Raw genomic sequence first — 26,721 nt, 5'->3', positions numbered from 1 at the left:
GCAGTCACAATCCAGTCTAGCAGCAGGGCCTCCAGCCCCTCAACCAGGGAGAGGTCAGCCTCAGAGGCCCCCTGGCCAGAGCACGTGCTCAGAGGCCCTACCTGCTGGAAAAATGAACATGAACCTAGGACAAGCTTGGCCCAGCCGCCTGCGGCTGCAAAAGTTAGCTCCCCACCTTGCCCCTACCAAAAGGTCAGGGCGGGGAGGAGGAAGCCGGCCAGAGGCCGCACGTGGGTCTTATTACCGCCGCGCTCCACGTTCCTGCCCCCGACCCCGGCTGGGCACTGCAGGCCGAGGCCCTGCCGCGTCCTCCGGGAACCCCCGCGGTAGCCCGCGCCGCTCGCGGCCCCAGAGGCTGAGGGCGCGGCCGCCCCTCCCCGCCCGACGGCCGCGCCCGCTCTCGGGCCCGCGCCGATTGGCCGACCTCGCGGCCAGGTGAGGCGCCCCGCCCCTCGGCAGCTCCAGGTGCAGCAGTGGGACCCAGGCCGCGGTCGGGGCCGGGGCGGGCGGTGGGGGCGCCATGGCCGAGTCCCAGCTGAGCTGCCTGGACGAGGCGCACGTGAACGAGCGGGTGACCGAGGCGCAGGCCGTCTTCTACTACTGCGAGCGGCGGCGGGCTGCGCTGGAGGCGCTGCTGGGCGACGGCGAGCAGGCCTACTGCGAGCGGATCAAGAAGGAGAAGCTGAGGGATTTTCTGTCCAGCCCGGAGCGCCAGGCCCTCCGCGCCACCTTGACCCGCTACGAGGACCCCGCCCCGTCCACCTCCCGGGGAAAGAGCAAGGCCAAGGCCAAGGCCCTGCCGCAGGACCAGGCTGAGCCCAGCGAGTCCCTGGCCTACTGGCCCGACCGCTCCGACACGGAGGTGCCCCCGCTGGACCTGGGCTGGGCAGATGCGGGCTTTTACCGCGGCGTGAGCTGCGTCACCTTCTTCACTCACCCCCCCATGGAAGAGAAGGCGCCCCACCTCAAGCAGGTGGTCAGGCAGATGATCCAAGAGGCCCAGAAGGTAGGCCTGCCCCCGCCCCCTCACGGGGTGGACCCGATGCCCAGCTCCTTGGACCATGCACCACCTCAGGGGCACACCGCCCTGACCACCCTCTGGAAAATAGTCCAGGAAACCTCCCTCACGTCGTGGGACTGTGGCAAGTCTAGAGAGGATGGATGTGAACGTGTTTGGCAAATTACAATGTGCTAGAGAGTTGTTTTTATTACAGTGTCCAGAGGCACTGGCTTCCCCCTGCCATGTGCTTATTATGTATCCCTGTCGAATTCCTCTCCCTAGGGAAGAGTGGAGGCTGTGGGACCCTTTCGTAAAATGGGCCACTCAGAGGTCATGATAATAGCCTATGTGCTTCCCAGAGATTTACAAAACATATCCCTTGCCGTTTTCTCATTTGATCTTCATAACAGCACCAGGAAGTTGGTGGTGTGACCTCCCCACCCCCACCCGAGCCATCTGTTCTTGCTGCAGCAGAGTCAAGGCTGGCCTGGCCCCTCAGTAACACTTTCTACTGGGTCCAATACTAGAGCTCAAGAAACCTGGAATGAATGAGGAATGTATTGTGAACACCTACTATGTGCCTGGCTCTGTGCTGGGCACTTGGACAAAGTAGGTGGCTGGACTCAGCAGCCCAGGAAAAACTCCCACTTATGCTGTCTGCTCTGCTTGGGAGCTGAAAGGAGGGAATGTTTCTGGGTTGGCTGCTTAGAATACTGGCAGGGCTGGTAGGTTGTGGGGGCAGAGGGAAGATTTTAGTCTTTACTCGGTGCTCTTGGGTAGGGTTACCTGGGTAGGGTTTCCAAGTAAAATATAGGATGCTCCATTAACTTTGAATTTCAGATAAACAACAAGTAAATTTTTAGTGTCAGTATACACCAAATATTGCATGGGGCATACTGATACTAAAAAGTTAATCGTTTTTCTGAAATTCAAAGTTAATGGGGCCTCTCGTTTTTTATTTACTAAGTCTGGCTCCCCTACACTGAGATTCCTTAAGAAACACCAGCAGCCTTTAGTGTCCAGTTCAGAATATACAACAGGAGTGGCTTGGGTTCGTCGTTCTAGTTCAACTGGATGAATGTGGTGGTTCTGTTACCCCTGGAGGCTGAATGGCCTAGGGAGGGAAGATTAACTTAGAAAGACCAGTGGTGGAGCTTCTCTTCCAGGACGGGGTGGTGATGCAGGTAATTGGCTAGATTGGCCGCCAGAAGGAAGGGTTAACTTGCACGGCGCATATTTCCGCCTCCCTCTCTAATTCCTCATTGTCTGCCTGAGCTTTCTTTGCCTTTTTCTTTTGCAGAATGCAATATACAAGTTTGAGCAGAGGAGAAAGGACATGAGTGATAGATAATATTATGCAGCAGGCTGCAGCTGGGGTCAGGGGTCAAGCCGTATAACACTAGCAAACCACAGCTTACGAGTACTTAGTACGTGCTAGCCACTGTGCTACTGATTTGCTTGCATTTTCTCTTTTGCTTTCCACGACAACCGGGTGAGATGGGTATTTTCTTTATTTTTGGATGCAGTTACTTGCTGAAGGTTACATAGCTACTGAGTGTCTGAGCCAGGATGCAAACGCCGACGTTCTTGCTCTTGATCACTGTGCTACCCCGCCCCGCTGGCTGATGATGGTGCAGCAGTATTACACCCGAGGAGCTTGAATGGAGTTAACCTGGTCACACAACCTGGGGTGTAGATTGTGTACCTCTTACAAGAAGGGAACGCAGGGCTCCTGCCCACTGGAGCTTCTACGCCCATGTGGGATGTGAAGAGTCTCTTGTGCAGTAGTGTTCATAATTCTTTAAATATTTAACGACAGAGATTTTAACAATTGTGAACTGATCCAATACTCTAATACATACATATTTAACCAGTAGCTATTTCCTGAGTGCCTACTGTGCGCCAAGCACAAGCCATAGGAAGATATAATGTGACCTTTACCTCCAAGAGTTAACTCAAAGGCTGGGGGATGTGCTGGAAGGAAAACAGTTTTTCAGGCTCGATGTGCCTAATCTGGGAGAGCTTCCTGAGGGAGGTGAATTGCAGAGTTGAAAGGAGAGAGAGAAAGAAACTGGAATCAGTGGTTTCTCCTTAAGACACTCAGGAGCAGGAGGGAGAGATTGCTGCTTCAAAATGGCAAGCAGCTTTGATTGGCAGGAGGAAAGAGCTGTCCCGGTGTGGGGGTCTAAAACTGGGTCCAAAGTAGGTGACACCCCCCTTCCCCCCAAAAAAGCAGCTTCTGACTCTGCCTGTGCCCACTCAACTCCCAGGCCTTCTGGGCCCCCACCCTTTATCACTGCTGCTTACATCTGTACAGCACCTTCTCAAAGACCCTGTGAAGTAGGTAGGGCGGAAAGGTTGACCCTGTTTCACAGGTAAGGAAACTGAGGCAAAGAAGGAAAGAGCCTTGCCCGAAGATCACGTGGCTGGTGATAGAAAGACCTAGATCCCTGAGTTCTGCTCTAAAGGCTGTACCTCTGACAACTGCCTGCCCTCAACCCTACCCCAGCTTGTCCAACTAGCAGGCAACCCTCCATGGCCGTTACCTGATTTTTCCTTCTTCCTTTTCACCCCGAGGGACGGAGTTTCTTTGTTTTCAGTAAGAGTCTGGCTGCTGAGAGGCCAGGTGGGGCAGACTTTGAGACGGTTTATGTGCAGACACGCATGATTGGGGGTGGAGAGGCAAAAGGACATACATGGCCAATGGTGTGCCCAAGTTTTCTTATTTTATCTCATTTAATCCACAGAATAGCCTCATGAGGTGCTGTTGTTTTTATTCCCAAGTGATAACAGGAAACCAAGTCTGGGGGGGTCGAGAGTGGGGAGTGGCTATGATTTACCCACAGCCACAGAGCAATGAGGCTTCCAAACCTGGGCCTCAGGGATGCGGAGAAATGAGCCTAACTCGGGGACACTTTGAAAATATGATTGTGGGTTGGGGACGAGGGGCAGAGAGTGGTGGCCGGTGAGGCAACAGCACAGCAGGTGTGGAGGTGGGACCATGGAATGGGAGGAGGCCTTCGAGATGGTCAGTCCTGAGTTATCTGCTCTTTGGGCGTCTGCCAATGTCAGAATGGCCTCCCCGTCCTGGGCACACTGGATAGCCAGTGTTCAAACATTCGGCCAAGTTTACTTGTGGGGTGGGGTTTTTTATGCTGTTTCTTTTTTTAAATCCTTGAGTGATCTGCTTGCTTTAGTGTCACTGAATGATGTTCTCTGTCTGCTTAAACTACAGGAGGAAAAGGTGCCTTCAGGGACCCAGAAATGTGTCCCGGGCCTGTCGCACGCTGGCATGGAACGCCAGACCAGGGGAGGTTGCTGCTACTTGGGCTGCTAAGATCACTGTACCTCCAGGGAGTGGGCTCACAGCAGGACCCCGTGGAGGCTGGGAAACTCCTAGTTCTTATTTACAAAGGCAGCTTGAGAGGCTCTGCTGCCATTTGGATGGGCTAGCGACTTGGGAAGGATAGTGCATCCATTTGGTTACTGGGCAGATATTTCAAGGTCGACTGTGTGCTAAGTACTTTAGTGAAAACAGACATATAAAACATACCTCTGCCCTTAAATCGCCTAATAGTCTACTAAACCATCATTATAATACAGTGTGATGAATGCTGGACTAGAGGGTGTGGCAGGAGAGCCACTAACCCAGCCCCTGAACCGGGTTAGGGCAGGACCTTTGATGGGGAGGACCTGCCCACAAGCATGTCTGGGCAGCAGGAGGCCGAGCCACCCACCCGCCCTTGCGCGCAGGCTCCCTGCTGGCTGGCAGCGTCTATTGCTGAGGTGCTGGCAGGTTTAGAGAGGATTTATTGCCTGCGCTTCAGGAACAGAGGGAAACTTACTGCCCGCCCCCCACAAAGATTGAGCTTAACCCCCGCAGTCCTGGGCCCCATTTCCTTTGAGCCTCAATCACTATGGAAAGCAGAGTACTATCCTCATTTCACAGAGGAACCCTCTGAGGTCCAAAAGGATAAAACAACTTGCCTTTAGACCAACGACAAGAAGATGACCCAGCTTCCCCAGGTCCCTGGTCAGATTACCAATGACCCCACAAAGATTAGAAGCACCGCCCAGGAGCTGCTCTTTGTGCCGTTGCCGTGGGAGGAACAGGCCTGCCTGATTGATGGGGCACAGAGAGGCGTGGGTCGCCCGGCTGGGCCCTACCCCATCCCTGCCTGTTGATGGGTTTGCCCTCTTTCCTTCAGGGACCAGCTCAGATGCCACCTCTTCCTTGACCCTACCAAATTTTCAATCCAAGGTGATATTTTGGTTCTCAGACGAGGCTCCTTGTTTGTGCCTGGCACACAGCTCACTGTCGGAGAGCTTTGGAAGAGCCCAGACTCCGCTTTATTCCTCTCCTGTCTCCTTTGCAGAGCCCCAAGGGTCACAGGTGGTCAGTGATTTGTTTAAACGATTAGAAACTGTCTCCTCCTGGCCACTGTTCCTCTCCGTCCCTCTAGAAAAGCAAGTGTCTGGAGGAAGTTCCCTGTTGAACTGCACGTCACCCAAGGGGCTCCTTTAATCTCCATTGTGACAAGCTGTGTGGGAGCAGAGAGAAGAATACTCTAAGTTGGGGGGTCGGGGGACAAGGCGGACCAGAGGGATTTGGGGAAAGGCTCCAGGCAGAAGGTGTGGTTGGCCGGGTTAGCAGCCTGGTTAGAGGTATGGGCAGCTGATAGGGGTGAACGATTGGGTTCGCATGCCCAGGGAGTGTGGCAGTCTTGGAGTCACCAGCTTTGCAGGTGGCAGTCATGGCCACTGCGTAGAGCCCACTGTTCCCCCATTCGCCTCAGTCAGGGCTGCCCTCGTTCAAGTACATCCAGCCCATAGTACCCAGGCGCCTCTCTCTACAGGCACATGCTGGGCAATGGGATATGGACACGATATGGATACAAAAAGAACCAGAACAAAAGAAGTTTACAGAAAGAACTCTTTAAATGTTACTGGTTTGTGAAATCGGATAATATATTAGCCACCTCACTCACCACCTTGTTCGTGAACTGGTCCCCAATTCTTGACTTGCTCCTAATCCCTCCCTCCCTTCCTCCTTCCTTTCCCGTCTCCTCCTCCCCTTCCATCTCACAGGGGCGGTTGACTTTCTCTAGAGCTTCTGAGCTGCCTTTCAAAAGCCTGACTTAAGTGCTCAGGGCAACCCAAGACCTGCAGGCCCCAAACACTGTCCCCTTTGCCGAACCCTTCCCTCCACGAGTAACCTTTCCACGCGGGCTTTGTTTCAGAGGCACTGGGCAGTTGCAGGGTCCTTGTCCCATCGAGGCTGGGATAATGGTGCAGCGGCAGCTCCGGGGACTCAGCACCACAGAGCCTGTGTGGGATCTTGCCCCGGCCTGTCACAGCGTGCCTGCCAAGCCCCCGGGCGCTTTGGCTATTGGACTCTGAGTCTCTCTCCTTTGTGCTCAGTCACATCCCAGGAGCCCAAGTTTCTGAGCAATGCCAAGCTTCATGTCAAGGACAGAGGACAGGCTCTGAATTTGAAAGGACTGGTTTCTGTCCTGATCTGACCACTTACTAGCTGTGCTCTTTTGGGTAAATCACTCTCTTTGACTCCTGACCTGTGCAAAGGGAAGATAATACCTAGATTCCTGGCTGGTTTTGAAAAACAAGGGAGAAACTGTGTGAAAGATACTGGGAAAGTATTGTGCAAATGTCAGTTGTCTTGGAAAGTGACTGCTGCCTTCTCTGACTTTTCTGAGAGCAGGGGAGGGAAGTGCGGCTGAATTTCCTCCCAGGAAGTGGGGGTGCCCCAGCCAGGAGATCAGGTTGTTGGGGCAGGTGTTTTCTGTTTCCTCCTCTGAGAGAGGAGCGAGGAGCATCTGTCCACTGCCCTCCCCACAGCCCCTCTCCCTATATTTATCTGTTGGCCTTGATTTAGAGGTGGCAGGATGTCAGGGCAGCTGTCTATCTGCCTGCCTCCGCTGTCTGGGGCTGTCATGTGTGTCCTCACCCAAGGATCTTCTCTGGGGTCTGCCATGGCAAAGACAAGACAGGAAGGCATAGAGGCCCCCCAGTTCCTAAACCAGGGATGCCCGATGGTGTTCCCCTCACAGTCACCCCGAACAGCCTGACTGGCCACACAGGCCCAGTCCAAAGAGCCCAAGGGCAGTCTGGAAAGACTCCCCACAAGTTAAGCTTTCACAAGGAGGTGGATGTGACAGGGAGGGACAGGCTGTTTGTCTGTCTGGAGGAGAGGGAAAGCTAGGCTTATTTCCTCTGAAATGTGACACTTTGGGTCCCTGAAACTGAGGATGGGTATTTCCCAGGACGTTCAAAAGTAGAAGATGGGGCCTCAGTCAGCTGGTGCCTTCTTTATGTCCTTCTCTTGGTGTCAAGAGCAGCATCTGCCGGACAGTGGTCTGCCGGACAGTGGTCTCAGCAGGCCATGCCACTGCCTGGCGGAGGAGTACACAGCTGGGAACTAGAGCCTGGTGTCTTCGTCCTTGCTCTGGCTGTCGTTTCCTTGCCCACCGGGTCACCTTGGGCAAATCATTTGACCTTGCTGGGCCTCCATCTCTGCATCTGTAACGGGATAATTCTTGCCTTCTTGCTTACAAGACTGCTCTGAGATTCTAGTGCAAGACTATGAGACAGCACTTCCAAAAAGATAAGTAATGTATACAGATAAAAGGGATTTCTATTAAGAGGGACTAACATCAAAAGATAGGTGCTATACATGTTATTTCTTTTAATTAATCCAATTCTTGGCACCTTGCATGGGAAATGGTGTTTCCCGGAGGCCTAAGGAAAGCACAAGGTCATATTACTCATAAGAGGCCAGTAAGGATTCCACGCATGCCTGAGGTCAAGGCTATCCTTCTGCTACAAATGCAGGTTACCTTTGGGGATTGCCCCCTGGGGCCAACTCTTCCCTCTAAAGCTTCCGGAAGCAAAGTATATTTGTTGCTAGCCACGCCCTGGGAAGCTCACAGACTAGTGTCGGATGCAAGCAAGTACACAACTGCTAGCTGCTCTGATCTGTGAGTTGGGGGAGGGTTCTTGCTGCCTCAAGCTGGGGCAGGTGTCACTGGGAAGCGGGGTGTAGGTAGCTTCCAGGGACCTATATTGTCCTCTTAACGGCCACCTTTTGGCCCATGGGACTTGTGCCCTCACTGGCAAGCTGAGACCTTGATGGATTCCCAGCCAGCAGCCTCCCCCCATCCCTCCATGTTCTCACCCCTGAAGATGCTGCCTCCCCTGGGCTGCTGGCCAGATCCACCTCCCTCTTCTCAGAGTGTTCCAGGCAGGGCCTGCTCTGGGACAAGCTTCCAGGGGCTTGGGGGGAGCAGGGCAGAGAACAGGCAAGCCCAGGTGGGGCCTGGCTGCCTGCCTGCCTCTGCTCCTGGCGCTGTCCTGAGCTCCCCCAGCCACAGGGTGAGTCACTCAGGGATCCCTGCTCCTCCGCCTCCTGCCCCCACGACAACTCACCCCCCCATCCCCCCACCCCCCCCCACTCGCACCCCCCATGAGCAGTCAACTGTAGCCACCTTCCGCAGTTTTCTTTCTCCTCTGAAATCCTTGGAGTCTGTAGACTTGCTAATGATCCCAGAATCTTTGCCCTGGAAGAGAGCGTTTCTGATTATTAATCTCTCTGCTCTGAGTTTCCAGAAATCTATAGGCTCATCCTGGCATAGCTTGTTTGGTTGTCATCATTCTGTTGGGCCCCTCACAGTACTGGCTGGGCACTTAGGAGGCTCCATATAAATGTCCTTTTGTTCTGTTTTCTAGCAGGGAGTCAGCAGATGGTTGGGGTGGGGGCGGGGACCAGGGCTCTTTCCATTTCTGTGGGTCTTAGAGGACAGACTGTGAGTGTCCTTAACTCCCAATTCCCAGGGGGGTTTCCAGAAATTCCCCACATTTGCTGAATCACTCAACATAGTTTTCTGAGGACCTACTATGTTCCAGGTTCCAGAAATATACAGATGAATGAAAAGTGGACCCTGCCTTTAAGTCTAATGGGGTACATAAAAAATGGCAGTACAGTTGGGGGTGGGCTGCTACCTATTATTTATGAGCACTTAATGCCAGGTGTGTGCCAGCCCTTTTAGAATATATTATTTCATTAAATTTTCACAACAATCCAGCAACTTTCCATTTTATAGATGAGAAAATAGAGGGTCAGAGGGGATCAGGCCACTTTGCTGGTAAATAGTGAAGCTGAATGGGAACTGAGATGAGTCCCACCAAGGTCCAGGGGAGCAGAGGCCCCTAGGAATTGACAGCTGAAGCAGCTAGTTTGGATGGGGAGAGCGGGCAGAGGGCCAGCCTGTACAAGGCTGTGGGCCTGGGAGCGCGTGGATTCACTCACTCTGTTCTCTTCACCCCAACGCCCTCCTGTCCACCTTCCCCAACTGCACCCCTCCCTGAACAATTCACTTGCCCCTCTTGGGAAGCCCTCCCAGGCAGCATTCCTCTGGCGGGGGCCACAAAGTTATCCTTGCAACTGTCAGCTGCAGTTATCTTGCCCTGATGTATCCATCAAGAAATACGTTGACAGGTACTTTTTGAGTCCTGGCTTCTCTGCCCATGTATTGTATGGGGGGGGGGGGGGGGGCTCAGAGCCCCAGGCCAGTAACCCAAACCAGCAGGGTGATCCTAAGAAAGAATTGTTTGTGTATCTTCATTGGATTTTTTTTTTAGCAACTGATTTATCTTTCTAATTATGTTTAGCTTTAAGCTAATGTTAAAATGAGCTTGCATTAGATAATTTTCACTAATTAACATCAACTTAGTGCAGGGGAAGTCGTCCCGGGAGCATGTGGGGCAGGGAAAAGCTGGCCTAGGGTCTGACAAAGAATTGCTCCCTCCCTGGCGAGTCACATGTGGTTCTTCACAGCTGAATTAGTCAACCTGGCTCACGTCATCTGGTCTTTCTCTGGAGAGCCAGCGTGGGTCTCCTTTGTATGTCTCCTTTATCAACCTAGTTTGGGGTAAGGGTGTGAAGGGTGACAACCTCATAGGGTCCGATCAACAGGGAATGAACCCCAGTGAGGCTCATGGCAGGGGGACATGACCCAAAGTGTCAGGAACAGGGCCTGCACAGGGGTCTGGGATAGGAAGTGGCCTGGCTGGGCGGAATTGGGCAGCAAGGGGGCTGGTGTTTACTGATGTCTAGTTAGTTAACCTGAAACAATGTAACATGGCTACAGGCAGCTGGGATGCCTCAGCTGACAAAGCACAGATGCCCTGCTTGGGGAAGGAAGCCTCCAAGCTGGGGACAGGGCCCCATTGGTCTTGGCTCTGCCCTGTTGATCGACTGGGGCTCTGGTCCAAGCTGCTTCCTCAGCTGCCTGAGGGAGGCCTCCCCTGCAAAGGGATTCTCTTTAGAGCAGTTCCTGCCAGTCAGGCCCTGTGCTGGGAGGAATGACAGGTCTCTGTCCTGCAGCCCTCCCCGCAAGTGCTCAGACACATGCATCCTGGGAGGGGCACACACTGCCCTGGTGGCTGGGGACAGAGTGGTCCCAGGACTGCCTCAGGGGAGAGTGAGACAGGGACCTCCATCCTCACAGGGATAGTGGTGACACAGGGGCTGAGCCTGAAGGTGTGTTTGGAGAACAAAGAGTGTTTATTGTTAGGAGAGGGAGTGGGTTGGAAGCATGAGAAGGGTCTTTGGCCACCAAAAGGGCTTGATTTGTAGGAAGTGGGGGGCCAGAGTGTTAGAGCTGGGGAGCAGCATGTTAAGGGGTGTGTTATTGGATCCTCCTGCCAAGAGGGAGCATGATGAGGACTGGGAAACTAGTGCCCTATCAAGCGATGCTGTGGGCCTACTGTGTGCCAGACACTGTCAGGGAGGAAGGGCAGGGCTCTGCCCTCGGGCTGGCACCTCACCAGATTTTGTCTGGGTATCACTGCATGTCTTTGTATCCTTACCAGACCCCTGAGGCAGGCTCATTTTTCAGGTGGAATTCAGAGGTGTTAAGTAACGCCTAGTCTCACGGACTGTAGGGCACTTGACTCCAAAGTCTCTGCTTTCCCCACTGCAATTTGCTCTTAGACTATGGGTGTCACCCCCGACTGGTGCAGAAATTGGTGATGCTTCAGATGGGGCCTGTTACACACAGCCTTGAAGACAAAAGCAAGTCTTTGGGTGTCCCCAGAGCCCTGAGAGCCCACCCCCACCCCCACCCCCAGGGAGGAATTGTTCCCATCCTCCAGCAGCACAGGTTTGTGCTACCTCCAGGCACTTTCCACTCTGGCAGCAGGTTTCCAGGGTGCGGGTGTAGGTGCCCATCACTGCTGGAGAAACAGTGCATCTTACAGACTCCACTTCCCTTAATTGGGCTGCCCTTCCCCTCAATTAGTTCAAGTTTTGACCTTTCTGGGAGTGTAGTGTTGCCTGGGCTTAATCAGCACCCTGAGCCGGGCCTGCTGGGCCCCGAATTGAGCAAAGGGAAAACATCTCCACCTTGAAGTCTGCACGGGCGGTCGGTCGCTGTGGCAGTGGGTTCCCTGGGAGGTCAGCGCCCCCACACTGGCGGTCTCCTTCCCCTGCCCCCTCTCCTCTGAAGTGATGGCTCTTTGTTCTGGGTTTGGGCTCTGAGGACAGAAGAGGCACCGGCGCTGTGCTCCTTGCGCTGCCCCCATCGTCTCATTTAAAGCTCAGAACGGCCCTGCGAAGGTGTCACCTCCCTGTTTTAAAAGGAGGAAGCTGAGGCTTAGATTAAATAACTCACTCCTGGCCACACCAGCAGGAAGACTCTCTGCTTCCAGAGAGTATATTCTCTCCCAGACACTGGCAGTTACTCAGTCTGATCCACCCGCCACCTGTGTTCAGAGCACCTGAGGGGGTGGGCAGTGCTGTTAAAGTGCATTTTCCCAACGCTGCAGAATCACAGTCCCTGAGGATGGGGCCCTGGATTTGTACATTCAGCAGGCACACCCCACCCCACCCAGGTGAGTGTTTTATACACTGGCATTGGACAGCCACTGCCCTGTAGTTCTTGGTCCCTCTTTGGGGAGCTCAGAGAAGGACATTCCAGTTGGAGATAACTGACCGAGAAGTAGGTTGGCACTACCCTCCATGGCAACGGGAAGGACTGCTCTCTGGTCCCAGACAAACTGATTCCCCTGGGCTGCCGGACAGATGGCTGTTCTGGAAGGGGGCAGCTTGACCAGTTTGCCCAGCTGCTGCCCTCCCTACCCCAAGGGACCTGAGGCTTTAAGACGTAGGGAGTTAGCCCCATTCACTTGTAGCAAGTGAATTTAATAGTCCTTCATAACTGCATATCTTTGCCCTGGCATTTTGCGGGCATGATCTCATCTGAACTTTCCGGGGGGCATGGGAGCTAAAAGTCAGGCCCCAGGCTGGCGTGGGTAATCAGCGGGAAAGCAGGGACTAGAACCGCCCCTGCCTCTATGCCTGGTGGCCAGTCTCCCTTCCTCCTCAGGAAGAAGTGATCTGTGATGAGCAGGGCTGGCCTGTGACCTCTTGCTTTTCCCCACCTGGGAACTGAATGAGAAAGGGGTGGATCTTTGCGGGAATAGCAGCCACACCCATCCCAATCCCTAAAGCTCCACCTCGGCAGGCAGCACTGGAGAAGCCAGTGAGGCAGAGGGTGGTATTGTCCAGCAATACCGATGCACCCTGGTTTTGTGTGACCAGAGGGGGCCTGGGGACCTAGCCAAAGTGGATCTGTCCCCAGAGCCTGCTGTGACCACATCTCGCAGTGATAGCTCAGGACTAGGGTGTTTAGTCCCACCTCCGCCACGACTCAGCCAGGTAACCGCCTCTGGGCCGGGCTCTGGCTGTCGTTTCCTCCTCACTCTGAGATTCCGTGTGTCTGGAATGTCCTTCAGTGCAGGGGCCAAGTGCAGAGGTGCAGCCTGGGCCCTGCAGGTGGGCACGGCCAAGGGGCTTTCGGGGGCTGCCATACAGCCCCAGTTCCGCTTGCTGGCTTGCATCCCATCACAGGCAGGACGGGCCCCTTTGGAATTTGCACAAAGGCACTTGCTGCCTGAGTTAGCGGCAGGCCTGCCTCCTGTGTCCTGTCCTCGGTGTGGACTCCTACCCCTTGGTTAAATGCCCCACTCAAGGGCCACTGCTCCTTCAGGATCTGAGGCGGATGCAGCAGAGGCAGATACCAGACCTTTGAGCTGTGGGCAGCTCAAAGGTCAGCAGTCCCAAAAGGTGCCCTTAGGAAGAACTTCAACTCTGCCTTAAAGCAAGCCCATCTCACCGGGAATCATGCCCAGCATTCTTTTGTTTAAATCTCCGCCCCAGTGCCTTGTCATTGATGAAATAAAAGAGATAACTACAAAGCTACATCCATACCCTACAAATAAAACAATAGACATGAAACAACCTCCATTTAGGCGTTCATTCAGCAAACGAGGAGAGCTGACTGTGGTGAGGTGTCCCCTGAGGGGGGAGATTCTGGGAGAAATCAGATGATCCGGGCCACCCAGGAGCCCCACCCAGGAACCTGCAGCCCTGTAAGGGACAGAGCCATTCAGCAGATGTTACAATACATCAAAGAGCTGTGTTATTTGCCTGGAATACAATGTGGGCAGGAAGCAGGCAGTGGTGAACATGACTGGCTGGAGAGAAGTTCGGGAAGTTCTTGGCTGTCTTGAGAGGCATAGATGTTTCACAGAGGTATGGAGGGGGTGGGACCCAAAGGACTTGCAAGTGCCTGATGTGTAGTGGTTCTCAAAAGGTGTGTGTGGGGGGGGAGCTGATGCAATTTTGCCCCCCAGGAGACACTTATCAATGTTTGCAGGCATTTTTTGGTTGTCACCACTCGGGGTGATGCTACTGGCTGGCTGCCAAACACCCTGCAATGCAAGGACAGCCCACCACAACAGTTACTGGCCCCCAAAGGCCAATAGTGCTGGGAACCCCATGTTAGGGTAACTAGGTCGTTCTGCACGGCTGAACACGAGGGGCAGAGATGAGATGGCCCAAGATGATGCTGGAGAGGAGGCCCTTCAAATGCCAACTTCAGGGTTTGGACCTCTCTCAAGGGCTGTGGGCCCCACTGGTTCATCAGTCTCTGGTTTTGGGGCATCGCTGCTGTGGAGAATGAGTTGGAACAAAGAGATGTGGTAGGAGAGACCAGTGAGGAAGCTATTCCAGAAATTCTGTAAGAAATGACGGCGGCCCAAGCTAGGGCAGCCGTGCAGTGGGAACAGAAAGGAGTTGACCCAGAGAAGGTCCATGGAGGGGGTAGGACCTGCTGGGCTCCGTGACCCATTGGATGTGGTCAGTGGGGAGAAGGACGAGGCCACTGGACTGGGGCTCCTTGTCAGGATGACTGAGAGGATGCTGATTGGGGAGGTGTCTGGTGGGGAGGGGGCTGGTGAACAGGCTCTGAGGGGTGGAGAGCCAGTGGGTCATCCAAACGCAGCAGGGGTGCCCGTGGAGGCTGTCCTGAGCAGAGCCGCCAAGGAGTGTGAGGGGAAGGTAGGGTCCTTGGCCTTATTGTTGCTACCTAGTGGTAATTAATGAGTGGAGAAAGAGAATCAGAAAGCTGGCAGTTTCATTAAAGGTGAATGACAGAGGGGAGTCCTGAGGCTCCCTAGCCCACCCTGCCGCCCCACCCGCTGTGGCAGGAGAGCAGAGCCGCAGATGTGAAGCTAAGGAAACAGCCGATGAGAAGTGCTACAGCATCAGAGCCCCTTGGCTAGTGCCCGCCACAGCTTCCCACAACTCCTGCCACCTCGAATTAACCCCTCTCCCCAGTGCGCACGTCAGTGGGTAAGCGGGTGAAGGACACAGGAAGCCTGCCCACAGGGCGGAGGGGGCGACTCTTGTCTCCTGACCAAGTCTGTCTCCCCGCGTTCTGAGCCTGCCATTGAGACCTTCTTTTAAAACCCGATTTTCCACTGACGCAGGGAGACTTGAAGGTAGGTTTGGCGGGAGGCTCACATGGCACATTAAACACCCCGGCAGAGGTAGTGGCTTGGGCTCACGCGGGGCCCTCCAAGACCAAAGCGCAGGGTAATTATCACTTCTCCACAACCAGATTGCAGGAGTCAGCGAGCAATTGATTTTTTTTTTCTCCTACTACAGTTATTTCACTGTTTAACTGGCAGTGACACAGATGGCTGCCTGAAGCCGTCTGAAAGTGGGGGCCCTCAGGACTCCTCTCTCCCCTCCAGTTTGTGATCCTCTCACATAATATCCTTCTCAGTTGGGGGCAGGGTGTCAGCTCCCTGCTTGCTCTTTCTTTCACAAAACAAAAGAAAGAGTGTAAATCCAGAAGCCCCTCCCAGAGCCAGCCAAGCAACCCTCAGCAATGTGCTGATAGTTGATTTTAAGCTGGACACTGGAGAGTTAGGAAATGAGCAAACGATGGACCGGGCCTTAGACAGCCCTTGGGAGATAAGAAATCAGGAGCCTGGCTAGACCGTGGGAAGCCAAGTTCCCGGATGCAGCCCCAACCCCATCTTACCTACCCCATACCTACTGTTCCAAGCCAACTGCCTGTTTGTTTGTTTGTTTGTTTTGGACCTCAACTGCAGAGCTGATTGTGAACCTCAGTTCATGGTCCACTTGTCCTCATCAATCCATGGAAGGGCCCTCTTATTTTACTTTCTTTCTCCTGTCTCCTTCCATAGGCAGCCACCTAATGGATTCAGTGTGTGTCCTTGCACATGTCTGTATCCTGAAAAACATGCAGTGTTATTTTATGCAGTGTGCTTTTGTTTACATGTTTGGTACTAGGCTCTAGATCGTGCCCTCTAACATTTTAAATCAAACTATCCATGTTGGAAAGAACTGTCCCAGTTCTGCATATGGGACTACGTAGTTCACTTCTTCTGTCGGCTGCTCTGTCATGTACGTTCCTCACATCGTTTATACCCGTTTTTCTAGAGATGGCTGTCTAGAGATGTCCATCAAAGACTGTGGCAAACTCTTTGCTACCCTTACATCCACTAAGCTCTGTCCCTTGCTGTGAGGAATAGCTGCTCAGTGCTTCCTCCACCAGCAGTGAATACGGAAGGGTTTCCCGTTTCATTTCTTTGCTTTAATTTGAATTTTTCTCTTTATATACTTCTCTTTATGTACTTACTAGCTATTCAGGTATCTCCTCTAGGAATTGCCTATCCATATCCTTTGCCCATTTTTCTAATTAGCTTCCTGTCTTTTTCTTGCCGATTCGCAGGAATCCTGTGTACATTATTAATTCCTTCTGGTTGTAGACATTGCAGATTCTCTTCTCCCTGTCACCTGTCAGTTTCCTTTGTCTGTGGCATCTTTCTTTGAACAGAAAATCCCTAATTTGTCAAATGCATCTTTTTGAAATTTTGCTTGCTTTATGATTTGTGCGTTTGGAATCTTAAGAAATCCTTTCTTACCTATGTCATGAAGATGTTTTCCTACATTTCATCAGTTCCTTTATTTTATCTTTCATATGTAAGTATTTATCCTACCTGAAATTCGCCTTTATATATGGTGTGAGGTAGGGATCCACTTTATTTTTTTTATATACAGTAAGCCAGTTGTCCCAATAGCATCTAGTAAACAGCATCCTTTCTCCACTGAGCTGGGATTCTACCTCTGTCAGACTTAAAGTTTTACATATATGTGCAGGTACGTAAGTTTTTGGCCTCTCCATTCTGTTACATGGGTCTATTTGTCACTTCCTTCCTACCTCAGTACCACAATTCTTTCTACTAGAGCTCTGCAGTGTGTCTCGCTGTCTGGTAGGACAAATGTCCCCTTTTAGCTTTTCTTTTTCAAAATTGACTTAGCTGTTACAAATATTGATTCTTCCTCACATGTTAAAAGTATTTGTTTTGCTCCAAAAAAAATTTATGGAACTTTCAATGGACTTACACTGTATTTTATTAGTATGAGGAGAATTGGATTTTTAAACTATTAAGTAAGTCATGTTACCCATGACCATGATTTATCTCTTCATTCACATATTTTAAAAGGTCTTTTAATAGAGTTTTATAAATTTCTTCACAAAGTTATTAATTCCTTAATATTATGTGGTTAAATTGTAATTTTGAATGGATCTTATTTTCTACTTTTTTTTAGTTGGTTATTGCTGTAGTAGAAGAATGCTATAGGTTTTTGCAAGTTTTTCACGTATCTGACAATCTTGCTGAATTCTCCTATTAATTCTAATAGTTTTTCCCTGCATTCTACTGGGTTTTCTATAAAAATATTATCTCAAATAGTGGTAGTTTTGTCTCTTCTAATCCGTCTATCCCTTAATTCCTTTCTTGTTATATTGCACAGGGGACCTCCAACACTTTGTTAAAAAGCCGTGTTAATAATATTTTTGACTTGTTTGAAACTTAAAAGGATTGCATCTAAAGTTTCTCTGTTAAGTATGCTTCAGGTGGGTTTTTAGTAGATAGCCTGTGCCAAGTTAAAGAAGGTCCCTTCTACTCCTAATTTTTTTGAGAATCTTAATCACAAATAGGGATCTAGTGTTATGAAATAGTTTTAAAAACCTATTAAGATAATATATGATTTCCCCTCCTTGACCCATAAATGTTATAAATTAAAATGATAAATTTTCTGATATTGAATCATTTTTACATCCCTAGGATAAACCTTACTTCATTATGTTGTATTATGTTTAATTTACTTTTAATGACTTAACCCATGTCATTTTTATTTTCAAGTTCATCAATGTGTAAAAGGTCCTAATATTCTTTTTAACATTTTTACTATTTCTTAAATAGTAAGAATTTCTTAAAAAGTAAATGTGTCTGTAGTTATTTCTCTTTTTTCACTAAGTATTTTATTTGTAACTCCTCTGTTTTTTGTCAGTCTTGCTAGAAGTTTGTCTATCTTGGTTAGTCTCTTTAAAAAGTCAGTTTTTTATTTGATGTTTCTAAAATACCTTAACAGCTACCCATCTCTGTGAGCCAGTGTGATGCAGTGAAATGAAGACTCTGGAGTGAGACAGACCTGAGTTCAAGTCCCTGCTCTGCCGCATGCTGGTGACTTTGAACACGTCACTTTGCCCCTTTTGCATTTACTGCCTCATCTGTAAAATGGGAATAACAATCCTTCTCGTTGTGAGGATCAAATTAGAAAGTTTGCCTAAAGCACGTGGAGCAATGTGAGTGAGGCACGTTCAAAGTGTCCAGTGCAGGCTAATCCCCGTCCTCCGTTCCTTTGTTTGTGCTGTGCTCTTTTTGCCTGAAATGCCCGCCCACCTTCTAGGCCCCTGCTAGCCCATGTGGCACCTGTGTGCAGATTAGACTAATGTGTGCCTTCCTTAGGTGGCACAGTTGCCACTCCCCCCTCAGCCCAGTGACCATGGGCAGTGCACAGCCTGTGTACCCATGCACAGCAGCCCTGCCCATTGCCCTGCTGGGTTTTCCTCTCTGCTCATTTCTCATGTTGCCTCAGGCTGCCATTTGTCAGGTTTCAGCCTGTTCGCTGAAGCCTTTCATGTTCTCCCCTGGCTGGAAATAGTCGCTCTCTCTCCCTCCATCCCTCCTGTCTTCGCCCCTACCTCCTACCCCTACCCTGACCTCACATCACTTGTCATTTGTGCATCTCTTACGGCATTTATATCGTTTTATCTTGTATCTTAGTTATTTTGTGCAAATGTCTCATTTTCCAACTAGGTTAACCCCTTGAAGGTACGGATTATAATTTATTTTTCTGTAGATCCTCCCTCTGCCTGGGGGGCTCAGTAAATGTTACGTGTATGAATGATTATTAAATGTAGGAGCTAAGAAGAGCCTTAAATATTATTGTGTAAATGGTGTTGGGGTTCTTTAGAGGCAGGAGTCATGATGGTAGGGCACACATGTGAAGGTGATGGTGGTGATGGTGATGCAGATGGCGGGGACTGCTTAACTGAGTGCCAGGCACTGTGCTAAGTGCTTTCACAGCTTATCTCTCTCAATCCTCACAGATAGGTGCTAATGTTAGCTCCACTTGGCTGCCAAGGAAACTGGGGCTCTAGCGAGTCAGCGGTGAGGTGGTGTCCCAGGCCTGGTCTGCCTGACTTCAGAGGTCAGGCTTTCAGTGACCACGAACCAGCAGAACCAGCAAATGCTCTGACCACACAGCAGCTACTGCATACTGAGGACTCACTCCATACCAGGCATCATGTGTGATGCTTCACAGATGTTATCTCTAATCCCAATGGGGAAAGTACAGGGTATCTCCACAAAGTACAGATAAGGAAACAGAGGCTCATTAAGATTAAGTGACTTATAGTTTAGTGGTTACCAGAGGGTAAGGGGGGGTGGGGGGTGGGAGATGAGGGTAAGGGGGATCAAATATATGGTGATGGAAGGAGAACTGACTCTGGGTGGTGAATACACAATGGGATTTATAGATGATGTAATACAGAATTGTACACTTGAAATCTATGTAATTTTACTAACAATTGTCACCCCAATAAATTAAAAAAAAAAAAAAGATTAAGTGACTTGTCAAAGGTGACATAAATGGAAAATGGTCATAACCAGATCTCTGTGACACCCCCACCCCCCCATTCCCCAAAGCATGCCCTTTCCTCTGTACCACGTACACAGTACTTGGGCCCAATAAGAAAACCCTTACACGGAGCAGAGGAAGGTTTGTGTAGGAAAATGGAGGAGGCTAAGTCGGGAAGGCAGATGTACCTCAGGCTGCAAAAGGCCGTGCCTTCCAGCGTGGATAATCAGGACCGACTTTTGGAAAGCAAGGATGTGAGGATGGAGTGGGATGTCCCGGACACCTGAGGCCAGGGAGCCCGAGCTCGCTGGAGCGCTGCCTGGAAAGCACAGGGCTTTGCTCTTAGGGAAGCTGCAGGGAGATCAAAGCCCATGCAGAGAAAGTGGCGTTTGAGCAGATCTGCACTTGTGGAAATAAGTCCATTCCATGCCTCTCGGTGATTGTATTTTCTTGAGCCTCTTTGTCTCCTTAGGGCACCAGCTGTCCTCAGCCTCCTAGCTCTCCCCTGGTACAGCTTCTGAAGAGCTGCTGGAAAACCCTCAGGGTGGGCCGAGGGGGATTGTCTGGATGGCCTGCACCCTCCATCGTTTCCCAGGACCCACAGCCCATCTCCTGGGCTCAGATGTGCTCAGACGAGGGTGGGGATGTGGAGAAGCCAGGAGAGGTGCAGATGGGGTTTTGACTTTTCTGTAGGTGCGTGGTCACCATGTGCCTCACTCACCATGTGCCCCTCCCCATCCAGGTCATCGCTGTGGTCATGGACCTCTTCACCGATGGCGACATCTTCCAAGACATCGTGGATGCTGCCTGCAAGCGCTGGGTCCCTGTGTATATCATCCTGGACGAGGCCGGCGTGAAGTGTTTCCTGGACATGTGTCGGGGCCTGGAGCTCAATGAGTTCCGTGTCCGGGTACGTTGTACCACTGTGAGGGCTGGGGGTGGGGGTGGCAGGAGACGAGACAGAGACTGCCTCTGCCCCTTTCCCTGCCCCCGCCCAGTTCACGGGCTCACACCTCAACCCCTTTCCTTCTGTCTGAAACCTTGCCTTGTGAACTGATAACCCTGAATCATACTCCCAGCTTATATTTTGTCCCAAGGCTGCTGAGCCTAAGGAGGCAGGTCTGGGCCAGTCCTGGGGTGCTCAGCCTGCAGTCACTGTCAGGCTGTGCTTCTCCTCTGGGGAGCTTTGGGAGCAGGCAGGAATCACCCCGAGCTTGTCCACACCCAAAGCAAGATTTCCTGACTTCCTCCTGCACTCTAAGTGGGGTTCCCCCTGTAAGGCTATAGGCCGTGGAGTCTAGTGCTGACAGGAGCCAGCAGGCAGGGTCTCAGGGACGAGAGGGCTCCCCCTCTAACCACACAGAGACCTGGCTCAGAGCCTTGCAGGCCCCAACCTCAGTGACAGTGCCTTTCTCTTCTACAGAACATCCGTGTCCGCTCCGTGACTGGTGTTGGCTTCTCTGTGCCCATGGGGAAGGTCAAGGGGACCCTGTCGTCAAAGTTCTTAATGGTAGATGGTGTAAAAGTAGCCACTGGATCTTACAGGTGAGTTGGGCCAGGTCAGGGAAGGGCCCAGGTGGCCTTTTTTCATGGTAATGAATGTTCCTGTTCAGGAAGATGCTGGACTGGAGCCTCGAGTTTAAGAGGTAAGATCTGATCCGACGGTAAAGCATAACCTCTGGCCAGTCCCTTCCCTCGATTTTGTAGCTACTGGATCATTCCAGAAAGAGAGTCAGTTCTTACAGGACATTAAGCACAGCCTGCCTTTCATGGTCCACAGCAAATGGTTGCATTTTGAGGCTAGTTGTTAGGTGGGAGAAGCCGGAAGCAGAATGTCCCAGATCTGGGAAAGAAAGGTGAGGGTGTGGCATGGAAGGACGGTCTCCCAAATTCTAATTCAGAACTAAATTACCAGGAACATGAGAGATTGTATCTGTGTAGCGTCTGCCCTTTATGAAGTAAAATCTAAGTGCGGAAAAGAGACCTGGGCACCTGAAACAATTAATAAGTGGCGCAACTCCTCTTACATGGTTCAAGTACGGGGTTTTGCAGAAACCAAGTGCCCTAGAAAATTCAGGGAAGAGCCGATGAGGAATGGAATGATATTTACAGTAGTAGCAGCTGCAGTAACTACTTATTACACATGTATGTTGTGCCAGCTACTGAGCTAAGTGTTTTATACACGTTATTTCGTGTGAGCCTCACTATAACTCTGACTGTACAGGGTAGGAACCAGGCCTGGCGTCTCATGTCCTTGCCTTTCACCCACTACCTGCTTTCCACATTTGAGGCCAAGACCTGGGGAATAAAGGGAGATTGGGGTCAGTAGAGGGACAGCACCCCAGCACAAAGGCCAGGAGGTGCCTTCCCAGGGGCAGCAAGGCGTCTGGCCTTGGTAGATCCTTCTGGGGCGGGGGGCAGTGGGATATTGAGTTGGCCTTGCTGAGGCGCTGCTGGCAGGGCGAGGCCATTGGCCTGGGCACATGTGTCTTGCTTTTCTGTCCCCATCTCCCTAGGTTCACCTGGAGTTCCTCCCACATAGACAGGAACCTTCTCCTCCTCCTGACAGGGCAGAACGTGGAGCCCTTTGATGTGGAATTCCGGGAGCTGTACGCCATCTCCGACGAGGTGAACTTGAACCAGCAGCTGGGCCTGGGAGGAGGGGCCGGCAGGTTCGGCGTTTACTCCTCCACCGTGGCGCGCAAGCTTATCAACCCCAAGTATGCACTGGTGTCCAGCAGCCGCCACCCGCCTGGGGAGATGATGCGCTGGGCTGCCCGGCAGCAGCAGGAGGCTGGTGGCACCCCAGTAGGGCAGGAGGAGAGCAGCGCAGGCGGGGAGTCAGCCCGGCGCCTGGAGAACTTCCTGAATGACCTGGTCACGCTGCCGCAGGTGCAGCCCCCGGTGGAGCCCTTGGGAGAGCTGAGTCGGACGGGTGGCAGATTGGTCTCTCACCTGCACGTGGACCTGAAGCCCCGAGAGGCACTTGACCGAAATGGCAAGGGAGAAGCTGCCAACGGGGACGCCACCCCGGCCAAGGAGGGCAAGCGCTTTAGCAACAGGTTGTTCAGTCGACGGACCAAAAGGCCAGCAGCGCCCAACGGCATGACCACCCAGACCCCTGCTGAAGTGAAGTTTATGATGGGGAAGAGGCCCAGCGATGGCTCCAGTGCCAACGTCTCAGGTGAGCATTCTGCTCCCCCCACCCCTCAGGCCCAGGGCTCCCCAGGCCTCTGGCCCTGAGCGGTGAGCTTTGCCTCCTCTGCAGAAAGGCCGCTGCTTGCATGGAGAGAGCAGAGCTCTCTGGGGTCCGACAGTCCTCAGGTCCCACTCTGCTCGGCCTTGGGCCAGCCACCGCAGGTCTGAGTTTCCATTTCCTCTTCTCTAAAAGGGGAGAAGGATGCCTGCGCTGCCCAGCTGTTCTGAGGACATGAGTTGCTGAGAACAGTGCTGGGCATGGTGTAGTCTGAGAGCTGCCATTGCTACTGCTGCAGGCTTGGAAAGTCTCCCCTTTGTAAATGAAGAAACAGGCACAGTGCAACTGAGTTATTGCAGGGCTAAGGCTCGACCCCTGCCTCTGAGTATAGAGCTTGTTCTAGCAAACCTTGTTCCTGTGGTCAGGATCTAAGCTGGTCAAACACACCCCACCCTCACCTGTGCCCCACTGACGCCCTGACACACTTTTCTTGTTTCTGTTGTAAATAGTTTGACTTGGTTCCTCCCTGTTGTTTATTTGATAAGTGGTGTTTGCTGAGCTGCTTGCCTCTGGGAGAGATTGTTCCTGATAGTGTTATCTTTCTGCTGTCTCTCTGGGATCCCCCAGAGGTCCTGGCCTTTATCTCTTTCTCTGAAGCCGTCTCCAGCATGGCCTTTCCGGAGGCTGCTGGTGACTGCCAGGGCTACTGCTGGTACTTTCCTCAGATCAGCATCTCCGAGTTGCAAGGATTTCCTTGTTGGGATTCCTCCCTCTGTGGCTGTGGGGCTTTGCTGCAGTGAGCTTGGGCTCCCTGGCTGGCCAGGTAGTGATGACTGGGCCTGAGGCCTTGCCCCAGGCAGCCTGAGGACCTCCAGGACTCCTGCATTCCCCATGGCCCCGAGTTGCCCTGAGTGGGTGGCTTGAGTGCTTCTGCCATCCTGCTACAGAGGCTGACACTCAGCCTGGGCTTCTTCAAGTCAGGACAGGCCTGGGAGTCTCTGTGAATCTGGGCAGAGCAGAAGCACCGGTGGTATGCCTCTGTTTGGCCAGGAAGCATTTATTGCACACCTTCATGTGTCAGGTCCTTCTCTGAGTGCCTTCTCTCCCACTTGGCCCTCACAACAACCTGGGCAGTGGCAGGTGGAAGCTCAGAGAGGTGAATTGAGTGGTTCCGGGCATGGTAAGTGTACTGGGTCCAGGACTCAAACCCAGGCCCCAGCCTGTGTCCCGTCAGGGAGGGGTGGCTGTCCTGGTCCCATTCCCTCTGGGCTCCCTGCCTCCCTCAACACCAGATGCTACTCTGCTCTGCACCTCTTGTTTGGAGGAAGGGTTGCCATGGTGAACATCTGGCGGGGAAGAGATGGGAGGGGTGAGCCCAACCACAAAGGGGGCCATTTCCCAAGTCCTGATGGAGGTGAAGTGGAAGCTTTCTCTTCCGTCAGCCCCTCACCCTGAGGTGCTGTTGCCATAGAAACAAAAGGCCCATTGTCTTGTCCCTTCCTGCTGCCTTCTGTGAGTCTCAGCATCGGGTGCCCCTGCTTGGATGGCTTGGACAGTGGCAAGCTGCCACTGCTGCTGCTCTCTCAGTGTTTGTTTGCACATGGTGCCCAGGAGCCAGCCATGCAAACCCGGACTCTGCCCTGGAAAGCTCCTCTCCCGAGCTCCCGGAACCCAGAGTGGGCGGGAGAGGAGAGCAAGCTCGAGAGTCATGTAAAGTCAGAAGGTCGGAGGAGTGCCCAGTGAGGTCACGCTGGTCCCCTCCACACGTTAGAAGAAACAGAGTGGCCGTGACCAGCACTGCCTCTGCCCGCCTGACTGGTCATCCCTTACCTGAGGGCCTGAAAATCAAATCCCTAGGGAGACCTCCCTCCCTGCTGTTCTCTCCCCTCAAAGGCAGGCAAGAAGCAGGGACTCCTGTACCCAAAGGCCCTTTTTCGTGGCCTCCAATGAGGCTGTCTTAGTGCCTCCTCTCGGGCACTAGGAAGCTAGGACTCTGTGTGCCAGAGCCAGAGGGTCGTGTTCCTGATAGCATGGGGTTCTCCAGAGCTGGCGCTTGGAACTGTCCTCTGGGAAGAGCTCACTTTGCTGCTACCTTAGGGCCCCCATCCAGGCTGCCTGTCCTGCAGTGAACATTCATACCGTCACCAGAACAGCCATCGACAGAGCTCAGCTCCCAGTACCTTGCTCTCCACACTATGGACAGATCCTTTCACTTCCCCAGGCTGTTTCCTCCTCGAGAAGAGGCAGGGTTGAGCCATGGAGGGATTCCGAGGTCCTTTCGAGCTCTGATTCTGACTCTGTCCTTTCTGTCTCTGCTGCCTTCTTGTCAAGGGAGAGCTTAAGCTGATTGACAGTGTGCGTGCAAGAGCGAGAAGCAGAAAAGCTAAACACTGACAGCCTGTAAAATTGCCTGATAAGAAGAATATAGTTATCAAACACCACGCCACATTTTTGCAAACCCAAGTGTGGTTTTGGTCCTTGGGAGAACCTTCAGAAATTCCTTCCTGTAGGGCTGGGATCCAGCTGCTGCTGACTGGTGGTTTGAAGGCTCACAGCCCCCTCTACTGGTGGAAGCTGAGCACCTTTTCCTTCTGGTATTTTCTCTGGGCTGAGATCCTGCTCCTGTGCTAGGTGCGCTCAGCACCTTTGCAGAGTGTCTATCCTGGAGCTTGGGACAGGCCCTCTGGGGCAGAAATCCCAACCTCAGGGAACAGCTGTCACTGGAGAGCCTTGTTAAAATGCAGTAAGGGGTCTGGACCGCAGGGCGGGGCTCAGGGAACTGCACTTTAAACAAGTGCCCTGCTCTAGGGGGGTCCCAGAGCAGCAGATTACTGTTATACCCAGACAAGACCCTGCCCTCAGGGCTGCCAGGCTGGGGAAGGACGTCCCAGGTGTGGTCCTGAAGCCCCGCCTAACTCCCCCAGGGAAATCACTGAGAAAAGGCCAACACTCTTGAACACAGTTAAGAGACGGAAGAAAGGCCCAGACTTTTGCTGAGTCCCTGGCATGTGCTGGGTAGACACGGTGCTAAGTGCTTTCACACAGAACTCACAACCGCCCTGTCTGATGACATCACTTCACAAACAAGAGGCAAGCCCCTGTGTCCATGGTCACACAGTGAGGAAAAGGCAGCGTGGTCTCCTGCCTCCCAGGGCCTTGCACAAAGCATTAACGCTGTCTCCGGAAAGTAGAGTCGGCACCCTTTCCCTATATCTTTAAGGGCTGGAAGGGCCTGAGGCCTGAATACGTGACAGATTCTCCCCCTGCTATCCCACCAGCAGACAGGAAGATGAGAGTGGTCATTTATGCTCCAGAGTGCCTCTGGGTCACTACCTCCCAAGGTCCTCTGGGCCTGCGTTTTTCTTCTCTCAGTTCTTGGAGGTGATTCCAGTGGCAGTTGCTTTTCCAGAACTCTCCTGGGTTCCCCGGATTCATGCATGGATGGGACACCCTAGCTGGCAGTGTGCTCAGACTTCCAGTGATGTGGTTCCTGGGCTTGGGGACATCAGGTTTGCCTGTGTCCTCCCTGGGGCTAGAGGTCTTGGATCTCTCTCCTGCAAATCTGGGCCTCTGTCCAGGATGGAAGGTTGGGGACCTGCTTCTGGGGTTCAGAGCTCCATAAGGGACCTGGGGACCCCCAGTTGCACGGTAAGTCTACTCAAGAGCTGTCTTAGTCAAGGCAGAGTTTCAAAATTCAGTGTCACTCCTGAGGAGTGTGGGTCAGGTCCCAGCTGGTGTTTGGAGGCTACAGTTCGGTGTTGTAAGCTTGAGCACCATTACCAGCCAGGGGCCCCGTCTCACAGCACAGGTAAAGGGAGCCGAGTGAGTCTCCTTCCAGGGACCGATCCCACTTGACTCTGGAGAAGAGGCAGGAGTCCTTATTCTCATTGGCAGATGTCACAATCCCTCTGCCATTCTGGCTTCTCCTAGGCCTAGCCAGGACTTAGTCACTATCGGGGGTGAGTGACGGTGTATATGTCACCCAATCAACATCTGTTGATGCTGAGATTGCTGCTGCTGTTGCTACGCCTCCCTGAAGGAGCTTGCCACTGGCTGTTGTTCATTTTATCCAACAAGTGCGTGTCTCTGCAGTCTGCTCTGTGTGGGCACTGTTCTAGGTTCCTTGTACAGCAGTGAGCAAAACCA

At 52.4% G+C, this 26,721-nt stretch overlaps 1 protein-coding gene across 1 annotated transcript in view; it reads left to right on the top strand.

Annotated features, from left to right (window-relative positions):
- The first annotated feature begins 460 nt into the window (after positions 1 to 460).
- The window catches only part of SACK1F (scaffolding CK1 anchoring protein F), a 28,948-nt gene continuing 2,687 nt past the window's right edge, over positions 461 to 26,721 (top strand). The window contains exons 1-4 of the mRNA XM_019734447.3: positions 461 to 1,006; positions 20,122 to 20,289; positions 20,803 to 20,924; positions 21,896 to 22,563. Coding sequence (XP_019590006.3) covers positions 521 to 1,006; positions 20,122 to 20,289; positions 20,803 to 20,924; positions 21,896 to 22,563 — 1,444 coding nt within the window. The 5' untranslated portion in view covers positions 461 to 520. The remainder of the gene's footprint in view (positions 1,007 to 20,121; positions 20,290 to 20,802; positions 20,925 to 21,895; positions 22,564 to 26,721) is intronic.

The sequence above is a fragment of the Rhinolophus sinicus genome, chromosome 1 (genome assembly GCF_057876585.1).
Source record: "Rhinolophus sinicus isolate RSI-liver-muscle chromosome 1, RSI-T2T, whole genome shotgun sequence".
Lineage (NCBI taxonomy): Eukaryota > Metazoa > Chordata > Mammalia > Chiroptera > Rhinolophidae > Rhinolophus > Rhinolophus sinicus.
Note: the sequence above shows the minus strand (reverse complement) of the source record. Positions and strands in the feature narration are given on the sequence as shown.